This window comes from Tribolium castaneum, chromosome 2 (genome assembly GCF_031307605.1).
Source record: "Tribolium castaneum strain GA2 chromosome 2, icTriCast1.1, whole genome shotgun sequence".
Taxonomy (NCBI): domain Eukaryota; kingdom Metazoa; phylum Arthropoda; class Insecta; order Coleoptera; family Tenebrionidae; genus Tribolium; species Tribolium castaneum.
Window position 1 is genome coordinate 13,618,280 of NC_087395.1, and position 12,862 is coordinate 13,631,141.

The window sequence follows — 12,862 nt, forward strand, 5'->3', positions numbered from 1 at the left end:
AAAGTTTATTCTACAAAAATGGCCTTTATTAACAATTAATTACTGAAACTTAATAAACTTAATATTTTTTATAAGAAGATGCGGAAAAATGTCTAAAAAATTCACATGCACTCAGACAAAAATAAAAATTTAATAGTAAACGCTGATTTTGAGATACGGTAAAAAATACGTTTAGGTGATTTACCTTGTAGAGACTGACTTCTTAATTATTAAATAGAAGATTTTAATGAAATAGTCGAGAACATTTATTGTGTAGAAAGCGTCGTTCCATATAATTTACATTGGACTCGATTACAATAATATGCCTGTTCCTATTATTTTATGACTTGTTTTTGTTTATTTCCATTTTTGAGTAAGGGATCGTCTAAAATCAACTGATTTCAATAAAATAGTTGTTTTCCGCTAGTGATTTTAATTTAACAGAGATAGAAGTTGAAATAAGCACACGTGTGTACTGTTGCTTGCATAATTATTTTTAAATTAAGATTGCGATTTTGGAAAAATCGATCCTATGTAACTACAGGATCCTCGAAGACTGGCGCACCAACTCAGTGTTACGTTGCTGAGAAGCATGTGTAGATTACGGGAAAAATCTTGAAAAAACCTGTTTTAAAAACTCTAGAGCTACAAACTTATTTTGTTGACTTCTTCGTTCCCTAGCAAATCGATGAATAATGATTTTTAAATTTACTGCCAGACTTTAGCAGATTTTTGAATTTATAAAAATTAAAATTCATCAAAAAACACAATTTGTAGATGTGCCAACACTGGGAATTATTTCCTAGAAAACCGCTTCAAAAATAACTTATTTTAATTTATTGTTGATCAAATTCTATTGCAAGATTGCCACGTATCATTTATTTAAAATTTGTTATTTATCCGTAATTTTAGTACAAGAAGTTTTTACAATTTATACCTTTACAGGGTCTTTCAAGTTTAAGTGCCAGTAAAAAAAATAAATACTTCTAATTGTCTAAAAGAAAAAACTTATATAGCAAATGATACACGTTTCTAACCTGTTTCAATTTGATGCTTTGACGTTTAACTACATTAAAAAAAGTTGTTTTCAAATTATTGAAATTCGTTTCTATATAATAAAATTTTTCCTATTTTTTAAGTGAAAATTCCGAAATTTGAACAGTAAAAAATCAATGGGCAATTGCATTTTTTATTTGACGGAGACAATAAACTGCTTCCAAATTTTGTCTGTTGTGTTTATTTAATTTTATTATTTTGCAATTTTTCACGTTAGCAATTTAAAATTCTACTATTACAATGCTTTTTGGGGAACCCCCATTACACACACTAACCACCAGTTGGGAAACACTGCAGTACACCAATGACCCTTGTCCTTGTATGTGTAGGAATTTTCTTCTAATACTCTAAGGACCGCTTTTAAGATTTAATTCAGAATTAAACTAATTCGAAATAAGTTGCCATTTAAAATGCATTGATCAAGTATCAATTTAATCGCGATTAAAATTTAATTGCGATTAAAATGTTCTGTAAACCGGCTATAAGGGTCGGTTTATAGAAGCGTCATTAAGTTAATCTGCAATTAAATGCGTGATTAACTGATCACGTGACCAAATTGAACAAATTTGATTGGTCCATTCGCGTTGTTAACTTTTACAACAAAATAAATGTTAACAAAGCTTTCTATAAGACGTGGTTAGCTGTCCTCACATTTGTGCGGACGTATATTATTCTAGCAATTCGTTTGTGTTCGGTTCAAGCACTCAAGCCCTTGAAGTCCAGAAATTGTCTACGATATGATAGGCCTAGACTAGTGTTGGTTGTTTTAAGATGAATTTTAAAAGTGGAGATAAGTTCCTGTTATACGATGAACTTGCAAAACGTATTAAAAGTTTTGAACAAAAAAATCCAATCAATTTGTATGAAGGGACTGTAAAAATCTCCCAGAAGACGAGATTACCTGAAAAATTGAAGAGAGCAAGGGTATACTACCGAATCGTATTAATAACTTTAATACAAAGAATTATTTTTTACAATTTTGACGTTTATATGTAAGCATTACATTACTCACACATCAGTGAGTTGGTGCGCCGGTTTTTGAGCAACCTGCATATCAGGCGTCTTCCAGATCTCGCGCCCCACCAGAAAGGTGCATATAGTTTAGACAATTCTAAAGCTAAAATTCCTTTACAAAAAATTTCTAACTGCGTTTGGGAGATAGTTACCATTTAAAAGTAGCCAATCTTAATAGTATATTAGGTATCAAGAACGGTAAGGAGATCGGCAGTCCTTAACGTTCGTGATGCTTATGGCGTTTTTTGCACGATTCTTAATTTTTTTTAAATTATTAAATAATGTCAAAATAATTGTCAAGACAGTAGGTTATGTTTACTGGTTGCTACGTCCAAGGCGTCGACAAAATTACTTACCGACGCTTAATTTACTTACTGACGCCTTTCGACGTAGCAACTAGTAAACACCACATACTGTCTTGGAAACAGGCCTAGTAAACAATCAAATAGAGCTCAACGGCATCCCGAACTGATACAGCCAAATCGAACCCTCACTGAAATAGGTTTTACTGATGATGCGGATAGATGGCCTTAGTGTTTTACGGGAAAAAGAAATCCTATTGGCGGATTTAAAATTTCATATTATTCGGAAATAAAATTAATGTTGGGGGCGCCACTGAGGAAGGTCGAAAACAGTAACCATAAATGGCGGGAAAATGTTTATTCGGATATTTTGAGCGTTGTACGAATTTTGGGGCTTCACAATTATTGCATTGCCTATGCGGAATGATTATTGTATCTTCGATGCAAGAAACTTATGTTCAAAAATGAGAGATGACGAGGAAAACACGAATAACGAATGACTGTTTGGTTCACTTTGTTTATTGGAAAATTATTACAAAGACATTGAAAAGCCTACCTTTTGGCATAATTTACGTTTAAATGTATCAGCAGTTGTTAATCTTTATTGTAGTTTTGTAGATTTACCGCAGCATTTCATGATTTTTTCAGTGGAAAATTCTAACCTAAAATTCACACACTTCACTAATTTATTGGTTTCTTGAGCCAAACTTTGTGTTCGCTGTGATCCATTACTTATAATCTTTAATTAGACAACTGTTTGATAACACTTCGTAATCAAAATTTAAATATTTTTCACTTTTTATCCACTTTCAAGTTCCAACAATAAACACTTTATACCACGAAAAACTGCAGAACCCAAGTCAACGCTAATATTTACCACCACGTACTTTTAAAGGGATTCTTTCTATTGTAAGTAATTAACACTATACACGCAAAATTGTTGAACAATTCATTAAATGTCAGTTAAATGTGGAATTACGAAAATTTCTTTACTGTTTTCGACATAGTTCAAAAGTCATCACCAGAGGGCGTCTAGTTAATTATATTTCCGAATTGAAGAAACACGTGGTACCGATGCGCGGCTGACAAGTAAAAATTTCACAAACGTCAGCAAAATTTGAGTTTATTTTTTATAATATCACGTTAATTTTTCAAAGTTTTATTAAGATAGTGGTTCAAGGTGTCGTGTTTGGGTTAGACTATTGCCTACTATCGGTTAGGAACAACATGATCTCCAAGAATATAACGTACTAATGAGCTCCAGAAGGTTTTCGTAGATAGGTGCGTTTTTCCCAAAAGTGAGTTTTTTGAGACCGAACCGCAAGTGAGTTACACTGTGAGGAGATTCCCATAGACAGAAGTTGCAAACATAAGGTGCCAGTTTGGCTGATTGCAAGTATGTCTTTATCATCGATGCGGTGACGACTATTAGTTTTGTAAACTTAATGGATTTAATAAATATCTTTAATATTAAATGTGTTTAGATCGTGTCATGTTGGGTAAAATTCTTCCATTTGTGATGTTTGTGCATCCATCTTTTCAAATACAATTAGAAAATTTTTATAATAATTGTATTTGATAAGGTTTTGACATCATTTTGACGTGAGCAAAAATTTTAAAAATACAAAGTAATTGGGATTATTTAATTCGCGCCATTTTTAGTACGTGATGATGCGGCTAGATGGCTCCAGCTAGGAATTCATTGCCAACCATTATGTTCCGCTTCTATAAAAGTGTTATTCTAGGGAGCTCAATCGTGCAAAAAAGGTTTGTTTGTGGAAAAGGGCGAAAACAAAACACGTTTCCATACCAAAAGAGAGTGACAATAAGTAGAAAGTCAATTGACCTAACTTTTCAAAAATATTTTGTCAAGCAATTTTCAGGAGATCCGTAACACTTGAATGGGAATTGGAAATTGTCAACACGTTTGAGAAAGTTCTGGAAACTAATTTTCTAATTTTTTCTCACTCTTGTGTGATATTTGAAAAATTTTTTGATGTTTCGTTCGAATTTTCTGTTAAATTTATCGTACTTAGAATGTCCGTTTTGTTCGATCTTGATGGTTTTGGTCCACAGACATCAAATTAAAATAAAACTTTCACTCAAAAAAACCATCATACCTACAGCCAAAATTACTGGTATATGTTAAGTAGAAAATTACCAGTGTAATATTGATTTAATTAATAAGTGTTTGGTCTATATGAAGGGACAGATATTTTGTTGGTTGTTTATCCACAATATGTAGTGTCCACAAATGTGCGGACCGCTAACATGATGTTATAGTCGTTAGCACAAATGTGCGGACCACTAACACAAAGTTATAATCATCCGCACAAATGTGCGGACGGCTAACCAGTAAGAATCGGTCAATGCATTTTAAATGCCAACTTAATTCGATATTAATTTAATTCTGAATTAAATCTTAATTGCGCTTTGTGTAAACCAACCCTTATTATCTTATTAAATTATAATATTATATCTTATTAATTATAATATATAATAATTAAAATTAATAAATACATTGAAATTCGGAGTCTGAAAAAGCCACAAAATATGAAATACAGTTACGGCTATGTTGCAGCTTCAAGGTCGATGTGTTTTAGATTCTAAACAAACATTTTTTAATTGAATTTGGCGCCACTTAAAATGTCAACCACCGCTAACTTGATTTTCAACGATCCATCATCCATAAATTGCTAAATTAATTAGTGTCATGTTGCTCGTAAACCCGCTTCCACTTCTAGTCAATTAGTAACAATCATCGCTCATAATTCTGCCAAATACGGTTCATGTGCAATAACGTCCTTCCTAAATTGAAAAAAAAATTCAAACGATCTTCAAGCCAACCGAAACGTCAAGTCGCGTGCGTTAGCGCCACCTGTAGGAGTCCCTCGTTATGACGTTACCGGCCGGGCGAGCAGTGGCGGCGCCAAAGTCGCCCCGCCATTGGTGTATCCGCCAATGACGTCAGCTTGCAGTCCAGTGAGTGCGAAAGTGTTCCTCGTGTGGCGGCCATTTTTCAGTGAAACGCGACAATTTTGCACATGAAGTATCGTCACAGGACCGCCGTCGTCGATAAATTTGGCTACGAATCAACGAAACGTTCGCGCACCTCGCAAAGCCCGCCCGCGAGTCGTGTTATGGCCGGTAAGTGTTGCAACGCCGCCGTTGTTGTTTGCCGTCGTCAACCGTGACCCCGTTGCGGGGATATTATGTGTGATTTTGGCACCGACACTCTTTTTCTATAAATGATGGAAGGTAATTTGATGGCTTGGCGGCGGCGGGCGCCGCCCCCGGCACGCTTCGATCGCCACCGCCGCGGCGGCTGCTACTGCGATGCCATGTTGACCAAAGACGCACTGCCCTTACACAATCCGCCGCCCGGGGGCCCCCATAAATAACACTTACAGCACGATCAAGAAAATTCATCCACTAGAAGGCTTTGACTTTGTTTCTTTCCAAGTCATTTGCATTGGCAACAAACATTTCATAGCCTTCTTGTCGATAGGACATGTGGTACCATTGCGGCCAAAAAAATACTAAATATTAAATTTTTTAGTTAATGAGAGTGTTATAAGACTCATTTTGATATTTCATGTCCCATTATTTTTTGACAGCGATAATTGCAAACAAAAGGTGATAATTCGAAACCGTATTAATTGGTAAGTGGCCTCCGGGCCCCGGCATGAGACTCGTTGAGAGTTCAGAAGCCTGTTAAGTTAATCGAGTTAAAGTCGACTTATCAGATAATAATTACGCTTTTTCGCTATTTGCGATGGAATTAACGTGTTTTCATACAGGTGACGTTTGTTTTTCTTCGTTTCGTGCGGGCGCTTTGTAGTAGTTTGCAATTACCCAGTTATAAACAAAAATTTTAAATAGTTACTTTCTTTACATAATGAAACACGTACAAATGAATTCTAATACAAATTCATTCGATTTGTAATAATTTAATAATTTGATAATTTTCAGTACTGGATTGAACAGAGTGGTCGAGAATTACTGTTTTAGTGGTAACAAAAATGACATTTTTATTTTTTGTTGTTTGCATCACTGCCACCGGACATGCAGGGAGATTAAAAAGTGTAGGAGTATCTTTAGATTGGTAATAAAGTTAAGCATTAAAAGGATTGCCGATTTTTTCCAAGGAACTTAATTTTTCGTGTTTTGTTTTAATTTTATTGTTTTCAATATCAACCGTATTAATTACTCTTTTATTTCTAATGTTATTTATTGCCGAATTTGCTAGTATGGTAAATGTTTTGTACAGTATAATTATAATACACTTAGTAGACTAAGTAAACAGAGGTACTGCCACCATAATTATGACTTTGATAATGACAGCGGCTTTTTGATTTTGAAAATTTTTCTTGACACATCTACAACATTGTTGTCACTAAATTCTAACAACATATGATATCTTTCAAATTATGACACTTCTTTTGGAGTTTTTTTAAGGTTAAAAAGTCACTGTCAGTATATCAAAATCATAATTATGGTGGCAGCACCTCTATCTATGATACCATCCAGTACTTACTTAAATCATATGATAGCAGTTCCTCTGTCTATGAGTATAAAACACCAATTAGTAATTTTTAACCTAAAAATATAACTTTAAGAGCTAGATCTCGTAAAACAGGCAAACTATTTTTTGTCATAAGAACTTTCAACTCAGTTTGACGTCTAATTACTACTCAAGAGATGGGTATGGGTCCCACATTTTTATTGAAATTTCACTAGTAGTAACAGGTGGTTCTAGTATGTTGCACATGTTTCTTGACATTTTTTTTTTTTTGATTTATTTCAACTTAAGTTTTAAACGTTATTTCATATTCATTCAAAAGTGCCGGACAATCTCTCGTATGGTAGGTAATACATCAAACTGATTTAAAGTTAAATTTTAAAGTTTTTGGTGCTTCAGATCATATTTTTTACTAATTTTACCTTAGTTAGCGGAAACGATAATTTTTGCAACGTTAAACAGATACTTATGTATTATTGACTTTATTTTTGTGGTTAAATGAACGTCTTTTATTACTATTCGGGAGTATCTTACACTTTTAAATCAATCTGTATACTATGGTGGCTTTTAACAAAACAAATAATTAAAACTTAGGTTTTCTCTGATATTCAATCACTCATTGTATTTTGAGTTGGCATTTCTTTGCTTTTTAACGTGTCTGATAAATGTTCTGAATACAGGGTGATTCAAAAATATCGGACTTTATTCATGTGATATACAATATATAATAAAAATGGTTGTTCATCAAGTCACCTATAAAATTTAAACGAAATGTGTCGCGCAATGGTAAATTGCGTCAAAGTGACAGATTTGTTTAAATAATGTATAAAGGATTTGAACCCAAAAACACATTAACAAAAATCACGGAAACAAAACATACATCAAGACAAACCGTACACTTGAAACAACTGCCGAAAAATGAGTAAAAGCTAATTCAATGGTTTAACAGAGATGTCAGTACTCAGAAACTACAATAGGTATTTGAACGAAGCGGCACATTGAATTTGTTGAATTCCACAGTCGACTTGACGAGAAACCATTTTTGAGCACATTGTAGCTTTTCAAAGGTTAATTTTGAGTTAAATTTTGGACTTTTCAAATAATATTTTCTTGAAACTATTTATTGAAAACATTAAACAGATACCTGTTAAAAAAATTACTAATTTATGTTTTGGTGTACCAAAACTTTTAAAAATCTAGCGAATTCCACAATAAATAAAATCCGACACCATTGTACAGTGGCTAAGGAAAAAAAAAGAAAAATTAAGTTGCTTGATTAAAAATCTGCATTCATTTTTAGGCTTACCTTACCATCTTTTCTCACTTTTTAATTAAAAAAAATGTGTAATATAATATACAATGTAAACCTGCTAAAAGTATATTTCAACTGTATACAAGAATAGTTGTTTATTTTACGAGTTTGAGTGTAAATCGGACGTTTTATGTCACGAGTGGATTATCATCTTCTAGGTGAACTACATAACTAAAACGAGTTGAATACATTTTATTCTTCGAATTAGACTCAACAAGGCTTGGGTCGGTTTAATTCAAATTAAATCTTAATTTCGCTTTCTGTAAACTGACCCTTAAAATTGCGTTAAATGTGTTAAAAATAATCTGACGTTTCTTTTTGAGAAATGGCAAGTAGTTGTCAAAACTGCCGACGAATAAATAGTAATTCATTCGATAGTTAAATAATAGTTTTAAATAATAAGACGATTAATGTTACGACTTTTTGTGCTTTGCGATGGACAATAGTGTAAGCGCTCCTCTGCGATATAGTGGGAAATTTAAATGCGACACAAGTACTAAATCCGTCAATTGTTATTTACGTAGCCAGACCATAGGAATAATTTTTTCATTAAATTAATTGATTAATTGATTGTAAACAATATTTTGTCACTTTAAGAGTGCTTTAACCTCAAAAGCAATAACTACAGTCGACAAAATTGAAGTTGGCAAAGGAGCGGTTCAAAAATTTAAAAAAGCATTTCAAAAAAATTATTGTTGGGTGTCATAAACTCATAACCTTTGTCTACGTCATTGCCTACCTTAGAAACGCAGTTATCAACTCAAATTGTAATCATTTCTGATTATCTGACACAGCGTCAATTTGAATTTTTTATTGAATCATAATTTTATTTCTTATTTTCATTATTAACAATTAACAGCAAGCTACCACATTGTTCATTTATTTAAATTTTCAGCTATTCGAGAATCACGTGTAAATAAATAAAGGCAAAACAACATTTTTTACCGTCGACTGTCTTCTTATCTGATTACCTATCAGAATTCTAGTTTATCATATTGAAATCTTATTCTCCAGTTTTTTACGCAATTTCGTAATTTAAAAGTGGATCAGTTCCTACATTACATTGTTCGGTTAAGTTGTGTTTTTGAAGATTTTTTATGAAAGAGAATTTGCTTTAATGTCATTTTTTAGAAGAAAGTCAGGTGCTAAAGGTGTGAATATCTGTTTTGATTAAAGAATTTCATTTTCAAACGTTATCAGCATATTTCTATTGGGTGTAATGATTTTTTGTTGTGGAAGAAAAATGAGTTAGGTTTTTTGTTCAGAGTGCTTTTTTAATATTTCCAGTATTCATGTGTCATTCAATCAATCAAGGAATTGATTAGGTTATTATAGTCGACTGAGTTTGAGGTTCGCTTAGCTTCCGTATAAAAATAATTTTTTATTTTGTTCTTCTAATCCTGTTTTCCTGTGCTTGCAATTTCGATGCAAATTACTTTTCGAGTTTCATGTAAGGACAACCGGTGTTTTAGTAATGGGCGGATACTTAAGCAGTAAGGGTTGATTAAAAGCAAATAGTGTTGAAAAACCAATGAAAATAGATTGAGATTTGTCGAATTTTTTATTTATTAACACAGACTTCGAAACGTCTGCGAATATAATATTAATAACCTTCACACTCACTGGCGTGTGATAAAAAATGTCCACAAAGATTACATATCCTAGCAACTGGAGTGAAACAAAAATGTTAATTCTTATCTAAATGTAAGGAGTTTAACATGGCCATTTGTTAAGAGTGAATGTGTTAACAAAAGTAGGACAAGAAAGTGAACACTGGAAGTCTGTAGATGATTTAACTTGTTATGTTAGCGATGGTCAGGACTAGGTTAAGGTTGTCTAGGAGCTTAATAAATACCAACATTTTATGGCAAACAAAATGTAACTACGTATTTCACTTTTTATTTTTATTACTAATTTCTTGAAAATCTCAAAATAATCAAAATCCATGGTTTAACACAATTGGTCTCTTTCGAATAAACAAAATTTTTGTTCATTTGTCAGTAGAAATAAATATAGTTATATACAGGAGGTATCAGAAATACGTGTTAATTTTACCACGTAATAAAACTCATTAAATACAACAACTTTTCTAGATAACGTTTTGCAAAATTCTTATTTATAATTTTCACTGTTTTCTTCCTTTATTTTGTGAAAACGGGCTAGTCAGTGTTTAATAATTAGTTTGTATTCATAGCAACAATTGTCATTGTTGTTTTCAATTGTTTAAATTGTTCGTTTCTATTTCAACGAAAATAGTTCGGCTGTACCCATAGGCGGGTACACGTTTCAGCATGATATCTTTTTTTCAAATTTTAAGTAAATTTGCGAGTTTTTTATTGAAAAATTACAAATGGAAAATATGTTTTGTTTGTTGAGTTCTGTTACCTGTTAAAATAAAGACACGTATTTCTCATACATCCTGTATAGTCGTTTATCAATAGCGGGTGGCAAGAAAGAAAATCAATCATGTTTGGGTTAGTAGTATTACATTTATGGGACGCTCTAAGATACTGACACACGTTCCTTATCGGAAAAAAGTAATGCTACATTTTGAAAAACATACACTTTATGGTAGGGATGGGAATAACCGTTCTTTTGAACGAACTAGTTCGCGCGAACTATTTCACTAAAAAGAATAGTTCTTTCGCGAACGAAATCAGCAGATGAGGTCGCCAATGCGCAGAATAATAAAGAACGATGTGTATGTGGACCAACAGCAGACCGACATAACATTCATTCGTCAGTTCAATAAGCAAAGAACGAACTAGAACCCACAATGCAATTAATTACAAAACAAATTGGTAACTCTTAGTTGTAATTTTTAATTACGCGTTGATTTACATTGTAACGTGTTTGATGCGTCAATTAAATTACATGAGAAAGAAGTGTAAAATTAAGTTTTTATTTATTTCACCAATTTACTTACCGTGAAAAATATTTATCAAAGAAAATACAGTAAATATCTATGTTTTAATTAATATTTTAAAACTCCATTTTTAGTAAGGATCTTATTTCCATGCTTTTATGCTCAGTATCTATTTGATTGTATATAAAAGCAACAAAGAATCAATTGGAAATCACGCCTTATCACAATGACCATGACGACGCATCGGTCTCAAATTTCCACTTCAACCGTGCTCGTTATAATTAGAAACAGATCATTTCACTTTTTCGGTCGTTCGACAAGTCTTAAGTTCACTTAGATGTTCGTTCGCGTAATCTAAGTAAACAGACTCAACCGTAAAAATTGTCGTTCGCGAGTGAACTAGTTTGTTCGCGAACTACTCTTCTTTATGGTACCTTTATTTTATTATTATTTTTAGAATCGGTATTTACCTTTATTTTATTTTTATACATTGTTCTAAAATGGTTATTTATCATGTTGACTATGAAATTCAAACTCAGTATGCCGCTTCGTTTAATTGACTATTCGGAAATAAAATTAACTAGACGCCCTCTGGTGGTGACTTTTGAACTATGTTGAAAACAGTAAAGAAATTTTCGTAATTCCACATTTAATGAATTGCTTAACAATTTTGCATGTAGTATTAATTACTTACATTAGAAAGAATCACTTTAAAAGTACGTGATGGTAAGAACTAGCTTTGACTTTGGTTCTGCGGTTTTTCGTGATATAAAGTGTTTGTTGTTGGAACTTGGAAGTGGATAAAAAGTGAAAAAGCCTCAATTTTGATTTCAAAATGTTATCAAACAGTTATCTAATTAAAGACTATAAGTAATGGATCACAGCGAACACAAAGTTGGGCTCAAGAAACCAATAAATTAGTGAAGTTTGTGAATTTTAGGTTAGAATTTTTCCACTGAAAGAATCATGAAATACTTCGGTAAATCTACAAAACTACAATTAAGATTAACAACTGCTGATACATTTAAACGTAAATTATGCCAAAAGGTAGGCTTTTCAATGTCTTTATAATAATTTTTCAATAAAGAAAGTGAACTAAACAGTCATTCGTTATTCCTGATTTCCTGGTCATCTCTCATTTGTCAACATAAGTTTCTTGAATCAAAGATACAATTGTTCATTCCGCAGAGGCAATGCAATAATTGTGAAGCCTCAAAATTCGTACAACGCTCAAATATCCGAATAAACATTTTCTCGCCATTTATGGTTACTGTTTTCGACCTAGCTCAGTGGCGCCTCTAATGGTAATTTTACTTCCGAATTGTATTTTCTGGGTACTGTCATCTTTGTCAAAATTTAAAATTAGGTTTTTGTTCACTTTTGTGCATTTTTCGGCAAAGTTGTTTCAAGTGTTGAGCTTGTCTTGATTTGTGTTTGATATTACTATATTTTTTGTTATTTTCTTTCGTTTTTAGATTCGAAGCCTTTTTGCATTACTTTGACTGATCTGTCACTTTGCTGGCATCCACAATTTAAATTGAACGGCGGGTAACGTTCAAATTCATAGGTGACTTGATGAAAAACCATTTCTGAACAGCGTGTATTAAATTTAATGTTTACGCCCGGTATTTAGTTGGGTAGTATGCATAAAAAGTAGCAAAAGCTTTTACTGTAGTTTTATCCTCTTTTCTCGTGAAATGTAAATTACGTCTATCTTTTACTATTACAAGTAAAAGCATTTATTCATACGGTTCATTGCCACTTTTCTGTGACCCGTTTTCATCAAGAAATCAAAAAGAAATTCTTACTTT

The 12,862-nt window shown here is 32.5% G+C and overlaps 1 protein-coding gene across 5 annotated transcripts in view; it reads left to right on the plus strand.

Annotated features, from left to right (window-relative positions):
• Nucleotides 1–12,862, plus strand: part of tws (twins) — a 42,887-nt gene that overhangs the window by 18,937 nt on the left and 11,088 nt on the right. The window contains exon 1 of one of the 5 annotated variants that reach the window (XM_965781.5): nt 5,297–5,498. The exons of 2 other annotated variants lie outside the window; for them this stretch is intronic. In XM_965781.5, the coding sequence (XP_970874.1) occupies nt 5,396–5,498 (103 nt within the window). In that variant the 5' untranslated portion in view covers nt 5,297–5,395. Of the gene's footprint in view, nt 1–5,296; nt 5,610–9,287; nt 9,337–12,862 lie in introns of those variants that run through there. 2 more of the 5 variants (XM_008199328.3, XM_015983322.2) reach the window with 2 other exon arrangements.